Raw genomic sequence first — 26,057 nt, 5'->3', positions numbered from 1 at the left:
AAGTGTTAAGATTTCATTTAATGAATAAATTGTAAATATATAATTGTAAGATAGAATTAAAATTAATAAATAAACAAAGGAGGGGGCGGGGAACTCAATTGATTGAGTATTACATAAGTAGGATTAATAAATAATGGCAATGAAATAAAAAATAAGATTAAGCATATTGAATAAGGATCAAATACTAAGAGAAAGAGGGGAAAGGATGAACAAGGCCATGATTAATGGTGAAGGTGATGAATGAAAAGGGATGATGAAAGGATCAATAAGGCCATGGTTAGTGGTTAAGGTGATAAATGAGTGACAATGAAGAGTGACTAAGTCTACTTCCATATTCTCTTTAAAGTTATCTTGGTGCTTTTTTATTTGGAGGAAAATATTTTAGTTTAATGGAAGTAAATTTAGTCTTAGAGTCAGAATATTGTACAATAATAGAAAATTTGGTTATGTCGTTGCGGTTGGTGTCAACTATGTGTACCCAGTTTGACCGATGTAATATTTTCCGCATCAAAGGGAAATGTGGGAAAATCTTGATCCTATCATAGAATATAGTTAATTTGTTAACTAAATTTGATAAATCATTGATCCTATCATAGAATCTAATTTATATTTTAACTAATCGAAATAGGCAAATATTTTTTGTAAAAAAATAAATAAGGTTTAATATTCTTAATGATTGAAAGTTTGAAAATGTGATGGATGGAACTTGAACCAAAAATATAATGAAGTGAGATTAAAATAGAAGAATGAAATACAGTACATGATTTAGGGTCCCTTACATTATGAAATTTTTTCTTAATTTGAAATATGGTTAATGGAGTAACTATTTTCTAAAAGATTTGATTAAATGAGTTCTTTCTTTAGTGGGTGAAATTATGATTTCGCAATTTTCACAAACATACTCCTCAAAAATTTGTGTAAAAAATGCAGTAGGAAATATAATCAAACAAGATAAAAATAAAATATTGAATTATAATAGAGGATTTAGGGACCTCGCCCTTTTGAAAATTTCCTTAATTTTAAAGATGGTTAATAGGGTAACCATTGCATGAAATTTTGTATTACTCCCACAAAGAATCTAGATGGAAATAAAAGTAACAATTGCAAGCTAATAACTAAAGATTCCAAAATATATTAGAAGTCAATTTATATCTATATATTTATATAAAAAATGAAGTATAAATACAACGATATATAGCATCGATGAGGACATGCAACTTGGTTGGGTGTCATAGTGCATGGATAACATCTGTCAAGTATATGCCTAGTTAACTAGTTAGCTAAACTAGTTAACTAGTGAACTGAACTAGTAAAATCAAAGAGATAACTAGAGAATCAACATGGATAAGTAGGATTGTACTGAATTCAACTAATAGCTAGACCTAGTTAACTATAGAATCATCAAGCAATTATCAGTTAACTACTTCATGGCTCATACATGACTCTACTCAAAATATGACTAAATAGGGAAAATAGATAGTGATGTTATACACCAATACCCCACTTGAAGCTCAACTAAAGTAAAAAAATTAAATAAATTGGGTCTCAAAAATATGTAGCCACATTAGGTACCCAATATAAAATGGAACCTAATAGGAAAATAATAAGAGGAAAGTGGGAAAACCTAGTGGGAACAAAAGCCCCCTCAAATGCTACTGAGACAAATGTTAGGTACTTATTGTTTACTTCACACCAAGAAGATCACACAATGTTGCAAATAATTGTTTTATGGAGGTCTTGGTGAAGTATCTGTAATTTTTTTGATGCAGGAATAATATTGCAGATCAATGATACCATCATGGATCAAGCCCCAAATTAAGTGCATGTGAACTTTGATGTTTTTGGTACGCTATTACTGGAATGTATCTCTGCAAAAATTTAAACTACTTTTGCTATCACATTAGATGACCATTGGGCGATGGAATTGTATGCCAAACTCTACGAGAGTGTTGCAACTAGATAGCGTATGTGGTTGCATTCGCTGCACCCTTGCTTCCACACAAATAAAGTAGTTGTTGATTCCTTTTTACTTGACCAATAGATAAGCCCTGATCTAAGGCTAAAAAATAGACTAAAGTGGACTTGTGATCTGTTCCATCGTCTAACCAATATGAATATATGTACCCATTGATATCTAATGAGCATCCTACTACATACTAGATACCGCAATATGTCGTCCCCTTAACATACTCAGAGAATCCTCTTGGATTATTTCCAATGGGGCTAATGCAACTCCAGCATATACTTAGATACTACAATGGCATAGGGGATGTTTGGCCATGAGGGATTGAGGTACAAAAGACTACCCACCAATTGCATGTAAAATGTACAATCTACCAATTGTTTTTACTTCCATTTTCTAGCTTATTTTTGGATAAGGAAGGTGGGTCTGTTGACTTGTAGTCAATCATCTTGAATCTAGCAAGTAGATCCCATGCATACTTTGACTAGCTAATGCTATTCTTGAATTACGTTCACTAATATCAAGACAAAGAAAGTGGTTGAGAAGCCCCATGTCAGTCATCGAGAACTTTTCATGTAGAGAATACTTGACAATAATAATTATTGAGGATGAACAAACGGTGATAAGTAAGTCATCTACATACGATAGTATAAACATTAATGAGTCATATTGCCTCAACATATAATCATTTGGATCGGAATTAGAGTGTTGGAAACCTTATGAGAGAAGGCATGAGTCCATCTTTTCATACCACACATGAGTTTCACATTTGAGGCCATACAAATATCGCTTTAGTATGTAGACTAATGATGAGTCCTGAACATATCATTCTATTGCTCCACATATACCTCTTCATTAAGATTTTCATGAAGAAATGAATTCTTCACATCTGTGTGGTGATCCTCTCACTTCTTTTTTATTGTAATAGCAAGAGGCATCCTAATGGAGTCGATTTTTTCCACCATTGCAAATGTCTCATTGTAATCAATCCCATGGAACTTCGAAAAACCTTTGGATACCAACCTAGATTTATGTTTGTTGATGATTCCATTTGCTGCACTTTTGGTTATGTAGAACCATTTACAATGGAAAATCTTTCAACCTAGTTGAGGTAAAACTAAATACCATGTGTGGTTCGAAATGAGCGAGTTCTGTTCCATTAATCGTTTCTTCCCAGTTGGAATTGTCTTTAACGTCTTCATAATATTTAGGATCAAAATCTAATACCATGTAGCAATGCATGAGGATGCATGGTTCCATAGCCATAAGTGAATACATAACTTCTTCCACGTAATGCCTTATGGCAAGATAATCTAAGAGATTACTCATGACACACCAATTCTATGAAGAAAGTGGTGGGAAATATGAATCTTCTATTACCTGCTCATTAGGTTTGGAATTCCGATTTGAAGTGCATGAAGAATCATCATCTTGAAGAATGGCATCTGGAAGTGGCAAAGGTTGTGCAATAGGTTCCTCTAGAGCTGCATGTATAAGATGTTCTTGAAAATTTACACTGCTCTCAATAAAGAGTTGTTCTATTTCAAGATCTAGCAACATGTACCCTTTCAATCCATCTGAATATTCAATGGACATGCACTCCTCCTATAAATGCTTACCCATAATGTATCCAAGACAAAATCCTTCAAAAAAATGAATGTCGGGAAGCCTTGAAACCATTCCTTCTCTATTGAGTTGTTGGAGGTACTTGTAATTCAAATTACCGAATATTTGTGCCACAATTCACTCTCTTGGTTTGCATTCATCAATAAACTAATCCAAGAAGATTCATAAGAAAATTTTGAAAAAAGAATTGAACCTCGTAGAATGATTTTATTTACCTACAACATATTTAGAGTTATTTGTCATCTCAAAGATGGTAACAATCTCAGATGTAAATTCCACCAACTTTCCTCTTCCATAATACACTATCAAGTAGTCTAATAGTACATTAATGGATAGTTGTGAGACATGCAATATGTTCAAAAATCAACCATTGTCTATATCTACTTGATGAGCCCCAAAAATGGACAAATATTTGGGCTCATCCAACCTTCTAATTTGACTTAATCCACCATTCTCATTTGTTTATTGCATGTTTTTGATTATATTTGTGTTAATAGAGTGAATTTGGTTAGTCATTATGCCAACAAGTCTAATGGGTGCTTTGTGTAGCCTTGTTGGTCAACTTGGAGACAAAATTGAAGGTCTTAATGAGCACTTGGCAACCAAATTCGTGGGTGAACAAGCTAGAGGATTTGTAGGAAGGTGTCCCCCTCATTTATGGGCCCTTACCTCGAATTCTCCACCATCAGCTCGGAGTTCAAAGGCCACCAAATCAATGAGCACAAGGGCAGCCAAGCAAGTCAAGTTGGACTGCTGTTAACTACAAGTCTTGGGCAGGCAAGTCCCTAACTTTTAGGAGGACTGTTGGGTCCTCAAATTGTATAAATAAGAAGGCTTGGGGCCTCATTTTGGTTAGCTAGTTGGTAGTCATTTTTTGTAGCTAGTTAGTCATTTTGTTTTAGCCATTAGTTAGCTAGCTTGTAGTTCGATTTCTAGACCATGGATTAGCTTTGCTTTCAGCTCATTCTCAAGCTCTCCTTGTGGACAGTTTTTGATGTAACTTTTCATTTCTTGATTAATAAATATGGATCCAGCTTTGCACCAGCTCTAAATCTCTCTTGGGAGGCTGTAGTTCTTGGGGTTGGGCCCATCTCAAGCGCCCAGTACCTCCCTTGTTTATATTTATGTGTCTTTGCTGCATTCTCATAATAAAATCTGCTATTTAGATTTAAATATTGTGTTGTTGTTTAGGTTGCTTTTGATGATTAGAAAAGGCTTTTAATGTTCAGATTTGCTTGATAGGTTAATCACAGGGAATATATTCAGAAAAAGGCTACCAAGTACTTTGGATCTCACCTCCCCTTCAGTGGAATCATGAGCTGGGACCAATGTAACCTTGCTGCCAACAAAAACACTTTCTTTGCTTCACCATGCAATCATTAGTGTTTGAATCTCATTTGCAGAACTTGATATCAGTTTGGATGCATGTTTAGGTTTATAATCACTTAGTTTCATAATTGTTTCACATGGTTTCACTGCAAATAAACTTCTGTTCATTTCCTTTGCTGTTAGGTCAGATTAGAGTAAAGTAACTAGGTCACAGGTTTCATAACTAGATCTTTGTTTTCTTGCATGTCCTTGTTGGTTCAGTTGTAAACAATATGCAGGGCACCTTCATCATCTCCTCAAGTTCTATTTAACCTCTGCCTCACTCGTTTACCCTCCAACTCTCTCATTTCCCACATAGCTCCATCTCCTTCAACTTTCGTTGGTTCCATCCTTCCAATCATCAAACCATTGCATACACTCTTCCTTCATCTGATTTTCCAGCTCCTGAGCCATCATCAGGTCCATCTCCATCTCACTTAGCCTCCCACACCACTCCAACACTCCATCATCTCCCAAAACCTCCATGGCCAATCATCCTGTAGAATTGCACAGCCTTCCTGTAGAAACCTCTGAGTATCCTGTAGGATCCCCTGCAGACATCCTATAGGAGGCCACTCACTCGGTTGCCGAGCTTCTAAATGTGAGGAACCTCTGTGGATGGATGCTAAGGATCCCTAGGAACCTCTCCTAGCCTCCCCAACCTGTCCCACGCTTTCCTTCCTTCTCCATCCCATCTGCACAACCAAACCCTAGTTAGCACAAAATCACAATCATTCCACACACTTAAAGGAAAAATACAAAAACATGTCTTTCATGATGCAAGTAGTTTAGATTCATGCATTTGCACTTATTAGAGGTAACAGCAGCCTTGGTTGAAGTTTCATTCACATTCTTTGCATTATAGAGGTTAGACTAGTTAAATTAGGGTTTCCTAGGTTTACATGCTTTGATTTGCTTTCAGTCCATTTTGTCAAGTAGAGAAGTTTTCCTTTGAGAATAGCTTTCGTCCATCAATTAGCAAGCTTCTTCTGAGAGCCTATAGAAGTTGGCTTGAGCCCTAGCGGACTTGTGCCAGCTGACCAAGTGACAGCTGCGACAAGAGCTAGTACTTGTGCATATAGCACCGTCGCTTCCAAGTTTGTACGAACTACCGGGTTGATAAAATTAAGAGACAGGAAGCCCCAGGAGTTGTAGCATTATTGCTACAATACTGGAGCTCACCATCTTTTTGGCGCCGTTGCCGGGGAAGCGGCAGAGTATTGGTGATTGTTGCTATTCTTCTATTTTCTACTACAACCTTCTGCTCAGTAGTTTATTTCATTTCATTCTGCAAAAGTAGCATAGACATTACCTGCTTTCATAGATTAGTATTTCCTGCTTTCATAGATTAGCATTTCTTGCTTTCATAGATTAGCATTTCAATTCCGCAATTTCATTTCTGCAAGCGTAGATTAGTGTTTCAATTTCGCAAGCGTAGCCTAGCATTTCATTCTTGCAATTTGATTTGAGCAAAATAGATTAGTCCTTTCCTGCTTTCATTTCAATTTCGCAAGATAGTTAGTTGCAGTTCAATCTATTTCATGCCTTGTAGGAGTAGAGATAAGTTAGAAAAATGATTGCACAACACCCCCACTGCTTCACACAGCCAACGTTCTTCTTCGATGGCTGTGATGAAAGAACCCCTGGGTGGACATCAAGACATATCTGAAGAACCTATAGGGGAGAAGAAGAAGAAAACATTCCTCTGAAGCAAATGGCTACAAGTAGAGATGTTGGGAGCAACATCTTGTCCAAAGATGAATTTGAAAATCAGATCAAAGACTTCAAGAGTGATATGAGGCAGTTTCTTGCCATGCAACTGGATACCTTGCGGATCCAAAAGAAGCAAGAGGAAGCCAAGAGGATTTTGGTCATTTTTTGTCCTAGGTGCCTTAAAAAGCATCTTAGGAACGAATGTCCAATGCACTCCCTAGAAGTCTGTTTTGTATGTGAAGAATACCATCCTACAGATCAGTGCCCTTCCTTGCCCAGAATCAAAGCTGCATATCAAAGAGCCAAGGGAGCCACTGAATCACCCTATCATATGAACCAAAGGAGGCCACATGGACCTAGATCTTACCAGCCGGAACTGCAAGGGATACCCGAGACCTATTATGACCCTTATCAAGCCACTTTCATGCCTTCTTGGGGTCCCCCTGCTCATCATTCCTGGTTCACACCTCCTCCTTGGTCATATCCTCCTTGTTCCTTCACAGATCCATATTATGCCCAACCAGTTGCTCATTCATTTCACTCTTATGCTCAGCCCCAGCCTCAGTGGAATGCACCTTATCAGGAGTGGAGACCTCAGTACAACTCTCATCCCGCCCATTTTCCTCCACCACCTGCTCATCCACAACCATCGCCTCCTCCTCCACCAAGGCAACCCAAAATGCCTACCCAACCACAATGCCATCCATCTCCATCCCAATTTCACACCTCCACTCAGCTACGCGTACCTCCATTTCCAAAACCATGCAATGGAGCAGCTCAACCCAATTGCAAATCTGAGGCACAACATGTGCAAATGATTCCTCGTGAGCTCAATGATGTTCACCAAAGCTCAAGAAAAGTAATGCAAAAAAGAGATCATCTTGAAAGCATTGAAGGATCACATCCAACAAAAGAAGATTCAAAAGAGGAGATCAAAGAACCAAGGGCTGCACTTGATGAGGAAAAGAGATCAGAATCAGAGATCGAGAGAGTTCCCTCATGGTTACCATCAAATCTTCCATGTACTCAAGAGGAAGATCAACAAAAAGAGGAAGATCAGAAGGTCATGATAGAAGGTGACATGAAGAATGATCCAGATCAGCAAAAGAATCAAGGATATCAAAGCTATATTGAGATATGGTTTCAGAAGGTCACTCAGTTGCAGCAGTACTCTCTTCCTCAGCTATGTTTTGTACTTTCAAAGTCAGATCATTTTGTCTCTGAAACTTGGATAGTTGTCAAAGCATGCATTCCGAGCCTTCACATCATCTTGTCTCTAATCTCGATGTGCACATGGCTCCATTGGAAGTATTCTTATACTTGAAAATGATTTTGTTTTTTCAAGTAGGGTAGGGTAGAAAAAAGAAAAAAAAAAGAAAAAAAAGAAAAAAGGAAAAGAAAAAAAATGAAAAAAGAGGAAAATAGAAATCTAAGGTGAAAACCTCCTCGGAGGCGCCTTAGATTGGCTCATTGATTGAAAACCTCCATGAGGCGGTCAATGGGTTGAAAAAAAAAAAAAGAGAAAAGAGAATAAGATCTTTGGGTGAAAACCTCCCTTGGAGGCGCCCAAGGCAGGAAATTAGGGTGAAAACCTCCATGAGGCGCCCTAGTTGTTTTTCAAAAAAAAAAAAAAAAAAAAAGAAAAAGAAAAATAAAGCTAATCTCTATTTCATGTTGCAGTAATGACATTGCAGGTTAAAGAAGGACGTTTCATGACAGGAGGAGCACTCAAATCAAAGACAAAGGAGTTTTTGTGCCTTCTACAGGAAGTTTCGTATCTTCTACAGGAAGCTTACAAGAAAGCCAAATTGATCTCCGAGGAGGACCTGAAGGCTTGGAATATGTCCATGAGGCCTACCCACATCCATGTTTCCATTCCTCACCCCTTTTCCATCATTTTTTTCATGTTATTATGCTTCTTTCATCAAAACTGTGTCTTCTACAGGAAAGCTCTGAATTTCTACAGGAAACATCCTGTAGAACCTTTGGACGAGCCAAATCCAATTTCAAAAGTGAATCTGATGGTGGGAGTCTATTGGTCAGGCCTACAAGCACTCGTGTGTCCATCCCTTGCCTTTCTCCATCATTTGTCCACTTCATTTGCTTCTCATTGTGCTTCTAAAGGAACTTCCTGTAGAAATTGTGGGAAACTAGGCATACATTTCAAAAAGTGGTTTGGCGAACATGCTAGCTTCCTCAAGGGTTCAGAGGTCCTCATGCAGTCTTCCAACTCATCCTCCATCATCTCCACACCTGCATCACAGCCAAAATTCATTTTGTCATGCCATGCAACCAAAATGCAAAGTGCCTTGAAGCAAAAACACATAGAGCAGAATTTGTTTTTGCCATAACTTGAAAACCATGCATCCATTTGACAAACCGTTTTATGGGGAATTTTACAAGGTTGATGACAACATGCCTGAGCAGTTTCATGCAATTTCGATGCACGGTTTCCAAGAAATCCGCCTCCATCACCATCATCCATTTTTGCATTTTCTCCATAACCGTGCATCCGTTTCAAAACCTGTTTCATGGGGAGATGCACATGGATGATAGCAGCCTACCCAAGCAGTTTCAGCCAATTCCAATGCACGGTTTCCGAGAAATCGAGCTCTGAAATCTTCAGCCATTTTCCAATTTTCTCGAAATCCGTGCATCCATTGATCACGAATTTGCTATGGGAGATGCATCATGATGGTAGGAACATGCTCACCAAGTTTCAGATCAAATCGATCTACCGTTTGGGAGAAATGTCGAAAATAAGTTCTGGTTCGGGGAAGATGCAGCAACAGCAGCTTGAATGTGCAGATTTGAACGTGGAACCAATTGTCTGGAGCTTGGATCCGGCCAGAGGACACCTGCACATGAAAAACACAATCAAAGATTAGCAGCCAAGCCATCATACAATCATAAAATCAATGCATGCAGCAAGGTCAGCCCACAACAGCTCATGGCAGCCATTCAACTTTCAGGTACGTGACAAAACCGATTCGTCTGTTTGCATGAATCTAATCTGAACATTGCATGAATGAATGAGATGGTTAGGATTAAAAAATCGGTGGCCAGCTAACTAGCCACCCACATCTAGTTCAACAGCACTTGGTGGGTGAATGAGACACGTGCGCTCAGCCATGCACGTGAAGGAAAAAACGGACAGTGTTGGTTGTTTGAACTCCAGTGCAACGGGTGGATGAGATCATAGGCAGAGAACACACCGTCGACAAGTGTAGTTCGTGATGGCACAACAATTGCATGGGCTAGCAAACGTATGTGCCACCTCACCCCAAAAATCACGCATGTAATCTGAGCGCTCAGTTGAAATTCAGAGGCTGTTGTTCATCTGCACTTGCCACATCATCAACTGAAGTCTGCACAATCTATTAACTTGTCATCCTCCACCAAGCTTTCTCGGCCATATTTTTTTTAACCCACCGATGCAATCACGTTCTACAGGAAACGGGTGGGTCTTCTACAGGAAGTATGACACAACGTTTTGGAACAAAGAAACCTGAGCTTTCCCTCATCAGATTTGGAGTTCCGAGAAGGGTAGGCTCGGAAGCACTCTTCCACGCATGATATATGTTTTGAAAGGTGGTAAATTGAACTATTTGGAGCAGGAGAATTAGAGACCAGTTTGCCTGTAAGTCAAAAATAGCAGTGTGATTGTGTGTTGCATGGAATTTCTCAGTTTTTTGCATCTCTCCACGTTTCTGGTCTAAAAATCTCTTATAAAGAAGGCATATGCAGCTGTGAGAGCCCGCCTATGGATGTAACTTTTAAAATTTTCATATCTGAATTTGCCCTGAGAAGAAAACTTGGTCTCTGTCCTCTCTCTGTGGAAGCAAACTCTTCCTCTCATAACCAGATAGCTGAAGAAGTCTTAATGTCCTTCAGATCTCTTTCTGCAAAAAAAAAAAAAAGAAGAAAAAGAAAAAAGAAGAGAATAGAAGAAAAAACGTGGTTAGGGTCTTTTGCATGCATGAACATAATTGTTAAAACAGAGTAAGGTATCATATCAGAATTTTATGCAAATGATCCAGGATTGTAAAGGGATTATTTCACAGATCCAAGCTAGTTTGCAGATGCCTAAATCGAGAACGGGAGAAGGAAAATATGGTGCATTTCCTACGTCCCAGACTATTACAACAGCTCTCATTATTGCAGCTTGGTACTCTTCCAATAGTGGTGTGCTATTGCTTAACAAATGCCTACTTAGTTTTTTGATGCAGATACCCAATATTCCTCACAATGTTGCACATGTGTACCTGTTCATTTTATGGTTTTCTGGCAATTTCATGGTTAGAGATTGTACCAATGCAGTTCATCATCTTCAGGAGACAGTTTCTTGAGATATTGGCACTGAGCTTCATTTCCTCCTTCTCGGTTGTTTGTGGCAATATTTCTCTGCGCTATTTGCCAGTCTCCTTCAATCAAGCTATTGGGGCAACAACTCCCTTCTTCGCAGCAATATTTTGCATTTATAAAAACATGATCAACTGCTGCCAGAGCATTGAAATCAGTTGTTCAAGGGCTCTTGCTTACCTTTGAGGCAGAGAAGCTTCACTCTATGAATTTTCTCATGTACATGGCACCAATTGCTGCGCTGTTATTGCTTCTTGTTACTCTTTTTGTGGAGGGTAATGTATTAGCTATTGCTATTGAACAAAGCCAGAGAAAACACCTTTATCATATTCCTGTTGCTTGGAAACATGACCTTGGCTCATCTTGTGAATTTAGCCAACATCCTTGTTACAAAACATACGAGTGCCCTCACGTTGCAGGTTTTAGGAAATGCCAAGGCCACCATTTCTTCCATATGATTGCATGTACTTGAACACTCATAACAAGGCTGAGAATTCAACAGGAAAAGCAGCAGGCCGTGAGGGAGAAGAACAGAAAGGAGGAGAAGATGAAGGAAACCACAACACAGGTCAAGGAGAAGGTACCCTCAGCCGTGCAGACCCAAACGGTGAACACTGTTTCTACAGGAAGACAGAGGACTGTTTCTACAGGAAGATAGAGATTGTTTCTACAGGAAGCCAGTGAACAGTTTCTACAGGAAGTTGAAAAGCGTGAAGCCAAAGGAGAAATCAGCCGAGATGCTAGCCAAGGAAGTCACCAGGGCCATCAAGGACAAGGGGAGAGATTTGGTTGCTCAGAGGATGAGCAACACTTTAAGTAGGGGGGTGATGATGAGCCCCAAAAATGGACAAATATTTGGGCTCATCCAACCTTCTAATTTGACTTAATCCACCATTCTCATTTGTTTATTGCATGTTTTTGATTATATTTGTGTTAATAGAGTGAATTTGGTTAGTCATTATGCCAACAAGTCTAATGGGTGCTTTGTGTAGCCTTGTTGGTCAACTTGGAGACAAAATTGAAGGTCTTAATGAGCACTTGGCAGCCAAATTCGTGGGAGAACAAGCTAGAGGATTTGTAGGAAGGTGTCCCCCTCATTTATGGGCCCTTACCTCGAATTCTCCACCATCAGCTCGGAGTTCAAAGGCCACCAAATCAATGAGCACAAGGGCAGCCAAGCAAGTCAAGTTGGACTGCTGTTAACTACAAGTCTTGGGCAGGCAAGTCCCTAACTTTTAGGAGGACTGTTGGGTCCTCAAATTGTATAAATAAGAAGGCTTGGGGCCTCATTTTGGTTAGCTAGTTGGTAGTCATTTTTGGTAGCTAGTTAGTCATTTTGTTTTAGCCATTAGTTAGCTAGCTTGTAGTTCGATTTCTAGACCATGGATTAGCTTTGCTTTCAGCTCATTCTCAAGCTCTCCTTGTGGACAGTTTTTGATGTAACTTTTCATTTCTTGATTAATAAAGATGGATCCAGCTTTGCACCAGCTCTAAATCTCTCTTGGGAGGCTGTAGTTCTTGGGGTTGGGCCCATCTCAAGCGCCCAGTACCTCCCTTGTTTATATTTATGTGTCTTTGCTGCATTCTCATAATAAAATCTGCTATTTAGATTTAAATATTGTGTTGTTGTTTAGGTTGCTTTTGATGATTAGAAAAGGTTTTTAATGTTCAGATTTGCTTGATAGGTTAATCACGAGGAATATATTCAGAAAAAGGCTACCAAGTACTTTGGATCTCACCTCCCCTTCAGTGGAATCATGAGCTGGGACCAATGTAACCTTGCTGCCAACAAAAACACTTTCTTTGCTTCACCATGCAATCATTAGTGTTTGAATCTCATTTGCAGAACTTGATATCAGTTTGGATGCATGTTTAGGTTTATAATCACTTAGTTTCATAATTGTTTCACATGGTTTCACTGCAAATAAACTTCTGTTCATTTCCTTTGCTGTTAGGTCAGATTAGAGTAAAGTAACTAGGTCATAGGTTTCATAACTAGATTTTTGTTTTCTTGCATGTCCTTGTTGGTTCAGTTGTAAACAATATGCAGGGCACCTTCATCATCTCCTCAAGTTCTATTTAACCTCTGTCTCACTCGTTTACCCTCCAACTCTCTCATTTCCCACATAGCTCCATCTCCTTCAACTTTCGTTGGTTCCATCCTTCCAATCATCAAACCATTGCATACACTCTTCCTTCATCTGATTTTCCAGCTCCTGAGCCATCATCAGGTCCATCTCCATCTCACTTAGCCTCCCACACCACTCCAACACTCCATCATCTCCCAAAACCTCCACGGCCAATCATCCTGTAGAATTGCACAGCCTTCCTGTAGAAACCTCTGAGTATCCTATAGGATCCCCTGCAGACATCCTGTAGGAGGCCACTCACTCGGTTGCCGAGCTTCTGAATGTGAGGAACCTCTATGGATGGATGCTAAGGATCCCTAGGAACCTCTCCTAGCCTCCCTAACCTGTCCCACGCTTTCCTTCCTTCTCCATCCCATCTGCACAACCAAACCCTAGTTAGCACAAAATCACAATCATTCCACACACTTAAAGGAAAAATACAAAAACATGTCTTTCATGATGCAAGTAGTTTAGATTCATGCATTTGCACTTATTAGAGGTAACATCAGCCTTGGTTGAAGTTTCATTCACATTCTTTGCATTATAGAGGTTAGACTAGTTAAATTAGGGTTTCCTAGGTTTACATGCTTTGATTTGCTTTCAGTCCATTTTGTCAAGTAGAGTAGTTTTCCTTTGAGAATAGCTTTCGTCCATCAATTATCAAGCTTCTTCTGAGAGCCTATAGAAGTTGGCTTGAGCCCTAGCGGACTTGTGCCAGCTGACCAAGTGACAGCTGCGACAAGAGCTAGTACTTGTGCATATAGCACCGTCGCTTCCAAGTTTGTACGAACTACCGGGTTGATAAAATTAAGAGACAGGAAGCCCCAGGAGTTGTAGCATTATTGCTACAATACTGGAGCTCACCACTACTCTTCCTTTTTCATGTACATGGAAATGGGTATTATCTCACATCAATATGGGAGGACTAGATCATGTTTCCATTGTTGAAAAGGAATCTCGTGAGACAACCATATGGTGTGATGCCCATTATCAATAATCCACGAATCAGAAGAAGACAAAATTACTACAAGTGCATAAGATTTACCTCAATCATCTAAGGCTTTCTCCTTCGTTTTGGCATCATCGGGAATGAAATCACCAAGTTTGTGTTGTTGGAGTGTTTGTACCATAATGTCAATATGCTTGTTCATGCGTGCAAATTCGGAATGCAATCTTCTATTGCGGTAAGTGAACTTTTTCCTTTCCTTATTTGATCTCCCATTTTTGAGTTCGAAGATTCATCATTCAATATTGAATTTGGTTCTCTTTTACCATCATTCTCATTTGTTTGTTTCTGCTTTTACTTGCTCTTGTTGCTTCCCCTAATAGTAAGTGCATACAGATTGGAACTTTTGAGGGTTCCCGTTTCTATAATTTTGTCATATTCTTGCATGACAGACTCAATAAAAGAGTCCACCAACAGAATCTTCCAAGCTTCACCCATAATTAATCTTCAAGCATGGAATGAAGAAACAAAAATGGAGTATTCTGATCTAAGATTGGAGATAATCAAGAGAATAAGTTATTCCTCTTTCCTTCCAATACCACATGTCTTTAACTCTTGAAGTATCGACTTAGACTTCGTGAAGAAGTCTTGTAGGGTTTCAAAACTACTTGATCTCAAAGATATGACCTCATTCACCAACTCATGTCCATGCATCATGTCCTTTCCGAAGACACCATCAAGGGTTGTCCACACTTTGTTGGGAGTGGTGGTAGACTCTGTGAAAGAGTAGAACGAGATAAATGGATAAGCAGAGATGTTTATATGCTTCATCCATTTTGTTGACATATTTTTCCTTCTTAAGAGTTGTATTAGGCTTCAATTCATTGCCCATAGTGATTCTAAAGAGCTGTTTACTTCTAAGAAAAAGAAGGATACTTGGTTTCCATTCATGCCAATTGATGGCATGAGAATCATTTGTTGTTGAGACTATAGAGACTGATCCATCTTCTTTAATCTTTAATCTTCAATACCTGCAAATATGGTTGTACTTTTCTTTACCACTAACCTTGCTATGATACCATGTGAAATTTTGTGTTATACGTGCAAAGAATCTAGGTGGAAATAAAAATAACAATTGGAAGCTAATAACTGAAAATTGCAAAAGAGATTAGAATTCAATTCCTATGTATATCTCTATATCAAAAAATGAAGTATAATACAATGATATATAACATCCATGAAGACATGACACTGATTAGGTGTCATAGTCCATAGACAACATCTCTCAAGGATAAGCCTAGTTAACTAGTTAAAACTAGTAGAATCCCATAAATAACTAGAGAATTAGCATACAATCATTAGGTAACTATTTTATGGCTTATGGATGATTCCACTCATAATGTGAGTAAATAAAAAAAATACATAAAAATGTTATACACCTTGGCTAAAGGCTGGACTCTTTCTGTACTCGTTGAAATTATGTTTTGGAAAATTTTGTGAGGGAATTCCTCCCAAATTCTCGTCAAAATTGTAGTGGGAAAGACAACCACAACCCATAGTTACCAAATTCGAATTCGAATACGAATTCGAATTCGATTCGGCAGGGAAAAAATTCGACTATCAAAAATACAATACGGAAAAAATTCGGAAATATAGATCTTGCAAAATTAAATTATTTTTAAAATTAAAAAAAAAAACTATATTTACAATATATTTTTAAAAAATCACTCAATCAAATCCTAAATTTTAATATAAGGCTTAAAAATGATAACATTATTAATTAATAACTAAAACAACCTAAATGTCTCTTTGTAGATTTTTCAAAGAGTTGTTTAGAGTGTAGATAGAAGCACACTCAAACTTTAATTCATGGTTTCAATTTCTTTACTACGGGAAAAGAGAGAAGTATGAAATTCAAATAGAAAAGAATGGAGATTACATATTTTATAAATATTTATAAAAAAAAAATTATTATTCTTGGTTATACGAAATTATTATTTTTAACTAGTATAAACTTACTATTTTCTACAATATTTTAATATAAAATTTATTGTTTTTTACAACTGTAATTTTTTTAATATGCAATTTACTATTTACTATATTTTTTTAATATAGAAAATTCTATTTTTAATCTTTAAATATTTAATTTTTTATTAACAAAAATCCTTACCAAATTAGAACAATTTTTTTAATATTGAATATTATGTTTTTAATATTTTCAGTAATGTAGAAATTTTTATTTAAGTATTAAACTTTTTATTAACAATTTTAGATGGTAACTACATTTTTTTTCTAAATTGGAAATTTATACTTTTAATGTTTTGAATAATATAGAAATTTCTATTTAAATATTAAATTTTATATTAAGAATATTTTTTATAAAATTAAATAATATAGAAATTTCTCTTTTTAAATATTAAATTTTATATTATTAAAAACACTTTACCAAATTCCATCATAATTATAATATTATTCTTAACCTACAATTTACACTTTATTATAATTTTTTTTTAACATAAAAAAATTATTCCCTAATTCCATCCTAATTGTAATATTTTAAACCTACCATTTACAATTCATTATAATTTTTTTAATATAAAAACAAATTATTTAAAAAAAAATACCCTACCAAATTTTAAAATTCCGCAATATATCTCTTACATATATTTAAATATATCATTTTTCCAATGTTTTAAATCATTCAAAGGTATAATTTATAGTATTGAAAATGATAAAAAAATGTTTTAAAATTATTTGGATTTGCACATAAAATTATATATTAAGTTTTTAGTTTTACATTTAAAATAGCATGATAATAAGTTTTAAGAATTTTTGTATTGCTACACCATAAATTATATGATAATTAATATAGAGTGAATTTCCAAATATTCCACATTACAATAAACCATCTAAATTTTATATTATCAAGTATTTTAGATTAATAATGAAATAATATATTAAATATTTGTAAATATTTTTTAAAAATATATACTTAAAATATCAGTTACTAAATTTCAATAAAAAAATTCATTTTGAAAAAAACAAAATTTTCTATTTACTCCAATAATTTATACAATTTTACAAGTTTCTAAATATTTCATTTCTTGTAAAATTTTTATGGCATAAAACTACATCTACCATTATCATTTATTAACGTTAATCTTATGCCATTAACAGTAAATAGAATGCTCCAATGTGTAACTATTATTAAAAATCTGCGAAGAATCTAATATCTTGAACTCAAATATCAAATTCATTTTACCGAATCCGAACTCGAATTGCCGTTTTAATTATCTTGAACTCAAATATCAAATTCATTTTACCGAATCCGAACTCGAATTGCCGTTTGTCGAATTTCCGAATTTTTTTCGGCAATACGGCCGAATTCGGTAACTATGCCACAACCAATGACCCATTCTCTGAGCCATTGAGAAGTGTTCATTATTTTCGCTCGAATCTAAAGTTTACCACTCTGGATCACAAATGAAAGTTGCACCACGTAGCCGAGTGTCGTTCATCGCAAAAAAATTGTATAAAGAAACATTCATGACCATGATCTAAATCGACCATGACAAGTTCATTTTACTTATGAATGTCTTTAGTGTGACTCTTTGGAAGCTTTTCCGGTGGGTTTTTCCAGTCTAATTTCTCTAAAATCTGGCAGGAATTTATTGAAATCACAAGTTTGATGGGTAACCCTTGCACAATTCAAGTGCCCTCAGAGTTTTTTAGGGTGTTGAATCCATATATACAATCGAAAAACTAGTTTAAATAACACAAATCAAGATTTCACCTCAAAATTTTCCGCGAGATTCCAGCACTAAAAAACCCAAAAAATCACACTAAAGACAACTCCTTTTACTTATTAAGAATAAAAAATAGAATAAACATTGATTAGCCGGGGCAGAACCCGGATTCACCGTATCCAAGGTACCCTAATTAAAGGTGGAATAAACATTATTTGGGCCAGGCCAGAACCCGGATTCACAGTATCCAAGGTACTCTCTCACACGGAAATAGAGATGTCAAGGTCAAAACATACAAGTCCAGCTTTGTCGTACCATACGTGGTGTTCATACTTAATGAAGCTGACAGTAAACTCAATGCATTATTGTGGTTAGAGAAGCGACGTGTTCTACACACAGAGAAATGGTGAAATTTCACTAATAACTTGAGCGTGGAGAGTTCTATCACCATAGGTTTCAAGTTCTACCATACGTGGTGTTCATATCTAATGAAACTCATAGTAAATTCAACGCATTTTGTGCTTTGAGAACAGACGTATTATACACAGAGAAACATGGTCAAAGTGTAGAGTGTTCTATCACCATAGCCTTTAGGTGAAACGATGAATCTATGATAATTACAGATACTGGTTGGCATATAAACAATCCTGTTGAATGCATAGGTACCAGAAAATGCCTTTTCATTTGAATTTACAGACAAGAAGTTAATCGAAGGTCTGGAGCGCTCTGGGAAGAGCTATAGATTATGGTGGTTGAATAATCTTCGTGCTGATATCAAGCGTGGAAACGTTTGGCGTGGAGCTTATAATCCGAATGCATGCATCCTCTTCTTGGCGGTGGGTGAGTGCAAAATCCTTTGAACGTGTTGTCACTGACAATCTGATATATATGAACTATCATTAATTTTCAATTTCCATGGAAGTACCAATGGTTTAAAATGATCTTCATATTTTTAATTTATATCACGAGATTTTGTAGCATTTATGAACTGACATGAAAAAATAAAATTTCACATTTTAAAATATAATTTAAAATAAGGTTGTAAAGCATATATTATAAATGTATTTGCTATTATTTGTGTGTTTTTTTTTTCAACATTATAATAGGTTACGTTTAGGATATTTTAATAATTTCATCTTTGTTATTACTAGTTATGGGTTGCTTTTGGATATTTTAATAATTTTTTTTAAAAATTTTATTTATATATATATATATATATATATATATATATATATATATATATAATTATTTTTATGTGTATTTTTGTAATATGGTGTTAATTGTGAAATTTTGACATTTAATTGAGTGATTTTGTCTAAATTATTACGTATATGGTTTTATATAGTTTAGTAGAGAGATGTTGAAGTGTTTATAAATAAGTGTGAACATTTAAATATATCTTCAATAAAAAAGAAACGTGGTAGTTCTATAAAATGAAGTATTAAATTTAAAAAATAATAATAAAACATATCATCTACTTAAGTTAAAAAATAATATATTTTCAATATTGGGTTATCTAAATTATGAAGTTTTCATAGTTTATCGAGTGATTTTGTCTTCTTTATTGCCCCTAGAGGCCCTCCACAACTCACTATAGGGGAGATGTTGTGGCAGAGCCCCCCTACAACTTAATATGGGGCAGATGTTGTAGTGTTTGCAAATGAGTCTAAACATTTAAATGTCTACTCAATATGGGAGAGATGTGTGCCCCCTACAATTTAGTAATACGAGAGAGATGCTCGTCCCCTACAACGTAGTATGGGGCAAATGTTGTAGTGTTTGCAAATGAGTGTAAACATTTAAATGTTTACTCAATATGGAAGAGATGCTCTAATGTGAGAAAAATGAAGCACTAAATAAAAAAGCAATAATAATAAGACATATTGTGGGCTTAAATTAAAAAAGTAATAAAAAATCATCATATTGTAATTTTTTTGTTGGTTCCATTCTCGATAAATTTAAACCCTGAATTTCCATAATTTACAATGCTTCATAACACAAAGATTACGTCACCTTTAGAAACTATTTTGTAATTTATTTTTATTACTAAATTACTAACCGTTTCTCCATAAAAAAAATCATAATATATGTCTTACATTAAAATAAATTTTTTAAATAATAATGATTTATATTAACAATGATAATATTTCAAAACATATAATTAATAAATATATTAAAATTCAATAAATTTATTCTATATATCTAAATAAATAATAAAAAAGAGTATATGTATTTTATTAAATTTTGATGTTGAGTATATGTATTTTATTTGCTTGATAATGCTTACTAGCATTTATGAAGGACTACAGGTTTCTTAAAAGTTCACTACATTCCTGTATGTATACAACCTATAAAAACTTAGACAAAATTTTCAACAATGCATATATTACTTGAGATCAACATCTTCCTTTAGTTAGCTCGTTCAAGTCAAGGCACTGATGTGCTTCATTCCAAATTGCCGAAGTCGAGACATTGAAGTTGGTGCACATAAGTCAGAGTGATGGAGAGACCCTGTCCTTGCACTTGCAACTTGTTTCTCCTTCTCGGTGCCCGAGTCTTTTGCTTTGCAATTCCTCATTATGAGCCAAATTCTCTGGAAGAGATTGCTACCACCCAAGAGTTCAATTCGAACCCTTGCCTCCAGAAGCCACACAAGTCTGCAGCGAGGAAGGCCTTCGGACTCTAGTTCACGAAGGCTTCGCTTACGATAATCATGGTCTTCCAAATATATTTCGTTGCTCACCAAGGTATTCCTTCCAAAGCTGCAACACTACTTTCCCTCCCCTAAATCCTATTCAATGATGCGGACTAGAGAGAGCCAGCCGCGGGATTCTCTGTAATTTCGAGAGATGACGAAGCTTATAAATCAATACTGAATTTTGTACCTCCATCAAGCACTCCTAGAATCCCATTTCCCACAAAACCATAAATCGATTCTTCTAAGAGCTGCATGATTCTCACTCCTATCAACTTATTAGTCCTTGCCATTTGGCAATGACATGGGACTATAGTAATCGAAAATATGGACTTTAACATTTATTTAACCTGCTTACTATGACAAATGACAAGTTACTATTATGAATAACCAAACTTTTTAAGACCAATCACTTTGATCATTTTATTTAGCCTCTTCCCGAGGCAGGAGGCTAAAAACATAAGTTATATTCATTTTTTCCCTTGGCATTTGGAAATTTTGCTTAGCAGAGTAAACTAATGCGAGCATTAGTTTAAAACATTAAATGTTATAACAATTGAATTAAATTAAGGTGAGAGACTTGGCCTAATCCCTGAAGATCGGATACTTTGGAACGTCTATGTCTGCCACTGATGTCTGCATATCCATCTGCCATTGTTTGCATGTCTAGTGCGCCTGCCATTTTCCATTGCTTCAATCTAGGTGCCATGCCAGTGCCTTCCTGCATTGTCATTACTGTTGACAACTACATTGTTTCATTTTTGAGCTAGTAGACCACTGCATTGTTTCATTTCTGAGCCAGCAAACCAGTCACAGTCACCCAGAGCCTTTATTGTTTTATTTCTGAACCAACAAACCAGGTTCAGGTTCAGGCCATCTTAACTGGCAAGATTCAGACGCTGCAGAGGGAAGAGAGCCTGCCTAAGAATAATGAAGCAAACCAGGTTTAGGTTCGGGCCATCTTAACCAGCCAGATTTAGATTCACACACTGCAGAGGGAAGAGACGCTGCAAGATTCAGACGCTGCAGAGGGAAGAGAACTTGCCTGAGCATAATGAAGCAAACCAGGTTCAGGATCGGGTCATCTTAACCGGTTCAGGTTCGGGCCATCTTAACCTGCCAAATTCAGACAGTGCAGAGGGAAGAGAACCTGCCTGAGTATAATGAAGAAATGAAGAAAAGAAGGATGAGATTACTTTCTTGCAGCTAAGCCAGGTATTAGCAAGGAATAACATTACCTGGCCACCTCAGAACCAGTCAGTACGATTACGCTACGCTCATTTGAGTAAGATTACTCTATGCTCATCCGCCTACCCGTTGTGCTAAAAATCGCAGATGAGTCGAGCAGCTCCCCAAGGTCTGCATAGAAATCATCATCATCTAAATTATTGGAACCTAAAATGCATAACTCAGCTACATCCTGCACGAATGCTAGAGACTCGTCTTCTTCAATTTCTATGGAAGAGACCACGCGTCACTCTAGTCTCCCAGGGGAATTTATGATCAGCGATCATTTTCAAACATGGATCCTCAGTGCGAAACCCCTTATAAGTCATGGAAGCCTCCGTCCATCATTACTGGACCTAGCAATAATTATGAGGAGGTAAGGTTTCTAGCTTAAACTAATTTCAATACTAGAAATGATAATCAGGCATGGGAAACCCCACAAAGAATTAGTTGAAACAAATATAGCTAATCGTAAAACAAACAATTAGCATTCACGCAAACAAAGAAAGAACACAAGAACTAGCGAAATCCGTGCCAGTTGAGGAGCTAGGATGCGTAGGTTGAACCCTTCGACTACAAGCCGTTGCCTCTTCTCGAGTCGATGCCACTTCCTGAGAAATGTTGGATGAGGTGTATGTAACTATCAACATGGATGGATCAGTGAAGCTCCATTCTGCTCATCTGCTTCTAGCCAAAAGAACCAGCTACGCTATGCTTCGAGCTTCCTCAGCAGCATTCCACATGACTGCCATTTCCACATGACCAGCAACAGAACTGGCACTATGGCTCCCTAACAGCTCATTTGTTATGCAAATAGGGATATCTTCTATTATGCTCATAGGTATACACTCTCGATTTAAGCATTCCCCTAGCTACTTATTAGACCCATTCCAGGTTTTCATGAAAGCCTAGAGAACCTCATGCTTGCTGCTACTGCAGGTACTAACCAAGCTTCTAAGTTTTTTTGCTCAGCTATCCAATACACAAGATTAACATAGAATGGTACCTGTCACCATTGTCCTACTCTTCAGCCACGTTTCGATCATGCATTATGCGTTATGTTCAACCATGTCTCTTGTTATGTTCAACTAGGTTTCTATGGCGCTTGGCTTGTCTCTCATGGTGGGGCCAAAAAGCCAACCAGCCTTGTCTCAATAAAAATATTATTCTGAAGTATGAACATTTAAACTATACCATCTAAACCACAATTTCATTTTTGGACAACAAAATTTTGCTGGCGGGATACCGGTTGCAGCATTTGCTTTATTGGAAATATGGTTTCTTGCTTACCACACATCAGGCTGTCATAACAATTGCATATACTCAGGATTGCCTACATCTTTATTTTCCTTGTTCTTTGAATATTAGTCAAGTTAACGAACTGTATTCTTTATGTCCTGTGTAAGAGGTTTCCTCTTTCATACATTGAGATTTTCATGAATATATAATAATCTTTATCTCTATGTTCCGCTTCTTGTACTCGCAAATGTCTATGTAATTGCGAAGAGATGCAGATCTTGCCCATACAAGAGGCAATTCAAATAGTATAAACTGTATGTGAATGTATCCACCAAAAAAACTGAAACCAATTTTTTTTTTCCGTAAGCCTTAATATGAACTGCGTAAGCCAAAAATGTATAAAACTAAGAAACTAAAACTGGAGAATAAATTTGCATGAAAACGTTAGCTAAATCTATAATTATAAGCTGATTTAAACTACACCCATAATTCCAAAATTGGAATGAAATATTTTTCATAAATAAAGATCTCTAATTATGGCAGAAGAAATTCGGTGCCAAGCAAAAGTTATGGAATATTTAGACCTTGCACATGTAGAAAAAAACGTTAACCCATATTAAATTGCATTATCTAAAACAAAATTTGATTATGGTGAGGCGCGCAGGAGATGTTTTAACGCCATCGACACAGTGCAGGTATATCGAAGTTGGTGGGATTGGTTTCATCTATTCCGGGACTACACAAGGAACTTGTCCACTCACCCCTACTTTTGACTATTCAAGTTGGCAGATAAGGGAAATCGCTTCAGACTAAGATCGCTTGGTGGGCTGGCCGAGAGAAATTTAGCGAGGGCTTGCTTGCCAACTTTCTAGAACGCATGTCTAAGCTGACAACCATGCAATCTTCAACCACCCGCTCGCTGCACTTAAGGCAGGGACTAGCTGCCGTGCAACCCCTCTTGTTTATTATGATTTCTTAATATTAGTATATGAAAGTACATTTTTTTTTTGGATGTTGTCCATAAGCCTTTTTATCCATTTCAATATGTTCTCCAAACGTTTGTTCCTAGTTGAGGTTCTATTACGTAAGTATGGAATGATAATAAGTGAGTCTCTCAAGATTTTAATGTTGGCCGCTGTGTTATGTTGATGAGTATCAAATTTTGCAACAAGTCATGTATTTCTGCCTGATTGTTTGTCATTTGTCTCAATCCCATGCATACTTTTTAATATGAATTTCTTCAATGTAATACAAGACTCCTCCCCCTCCTGCTACCTCTATTAGTAAACATATAATTAAAAATAAATTTTTTTATAAATAAAGAAATGTGAAATAGATATAAATGTAAGTAGTAGTTATAAATTAAGATCCATTTAACCATATAATTAAAATAATGATATTCATTGAACCATTGGGAGAGGGAACCCCTCCTTGTACTCCTCATAGTGGTTGTAGGGACGTTACTGAGAAACATACCTTCAATTGCTTTGTTAATTAAGGTTTCTTTGACATGCATGTTGGAAAACTCACTATTCAATGAGCGATTTGAAGAAATTGTGTGGCTCACAGGATATCATATTATAGAGGGTTTAATGGTAACTCAATTTGATGTGTGGCGTCATGCTAATGTGATGTTTACATGACTAGCATTCACCAAAGATAGTCCTAACAACCTTGACAATCAATCCTCTAGCCACAACCCTGAGTTCCATATGAGTTTTAGGATAAAGAAGGTAATGGATTGCGTGGGGATTAGATGCCAAGACTCCACCATGCCAATTCGAAACCATGGCTGAGGCTGAGAACCAAACATGGGCAGTCGAGTTGGGGTCAACGTCGAGCTGGCAAATGGAAGAGCCACACAAGTGGATCCCTACCTGAGGTGGAGGAAACATTATTACATAGAGCCTCATCCTCATCCATTGTCAAAGCTAGACTCGAAGAATGGGAGGAGATGTTGAATTCAAGATCAGAACTGAGTAGGGTAGAGCTATTTCAGTATTGGGGAGACATTGTTATAGAACTGGGACACACCATAGGGTGAAGGAATCTATACACTAAGATTTTTCTTCTATATTTGCGAATGAAGACCCTAATGGTCAAAGTTATGAAAACAGAACCAAAAGATCTTTAGCAGTCTCAGGCCAAGCTAGCTTTGCTCCATCAGGACATACAACAAGTGAAGTTTGGTCCGAATCAAGTGGTATGGAAACTTGAAAGAATCGAGACTCACATCCAATGTATTCCTTTGTTGTTCCAACAAGGATCCACTGCAAAAGATTTAGCCCGACTTGAATGATTAGATGATTACTACTTTTTATTTTTTGTTTGCAGCCTACGAGCATTGTCTAGTTAGGGTTAGAGGTCAACATGACATTGCAGTGTTTTTAGAGCTATTAGACCGGATTAGAACTTTTAAATTTTTGTCACGATATGACTTGACCAGATGGACAACAAACTTGGTTTTCCTCTGGGTAGGTTGAGACCATCTGGTTCTTTTTTGAATTTTCATGTACAATCTCCCTTTTAAAAAAAAATAGAAAGATCCAAAACCAACTTACAAAACAAAAAATAATGATATTTGTCACTATTAGATTTTGGAACTTTATATTTAAATAAAAATGATAAACATATAAATTTCAATATTTAGTTTTTCTAAGTTATATATCTATTTATTTCCTCAATGCTATGCATATCATATTTAGTGAAAATGTTGAGGATGAAAATTTATCTTAAAATTTAGAAATAGTGGAAATCCTTATTAGTCTCAAACATACAAACTATAAAATGTTTGGTGATATTCTTGTAAAAATATTCAAATTTTGATGATTTGATATAGTCTTTACAAAATAAGGTAAAATAATTTTATATTATAAAATAAATTTTAAAGATGGAAATTTATCTTAAAATTTAGAAACCGTACTCCAACATATAGACTATACACACTAAAAAATAGTTGTGTATCTTAAGATATTTAATCCCTCTAAATACTCAGTAGATATGAAGATAAACTAATTCTGGTAAATATTATAATGTAACATTA

The 26,057-nt window shown here is 36.3% G+C and overlaps 1 protein-coding gene across 1 annotated transcript in view; it reads left to right on the top strand.

Moving 5' to 3' along the window:
• LOC149138615 (transcription factor MYB123-like) overlaps positions 1 to 18,713 on the top strand; it is a 90,471-nt gene extending 71,758 nt beyond the window's left edge. The window contains exon 4 of the mRNA XM_089450415.1: positions 18,516 to 18,713. Coding sequence (XP_089306541.1) covers positions 18,516 to 18,713 — 198 coding nt within the window. The remainder of the gene's footprint in view (positions 1 to 18,515) is intronic.
• Positions 18,714 to 26,057: the final 7,344 nt, after the last annotated feature.

Source organism: Pinus tabuliformis, chromosome X (assembly GCF_031772625.1).
Source record: "Pinus tabuliformis cultivar Carrire ecotype Pingquan chromosome X, CPIR1, whole genome shotgun sequence".
NCBI classification, from domain to species: Eukaryota; Viridiplantae; Streptophyta; class Pinopsida; order Pinales; family Pinaceae; genus Pinus; species Pinus tabuliformis.
This window is presented reverse-complemented; position numbering and strand designations above follow the sequence as displayed.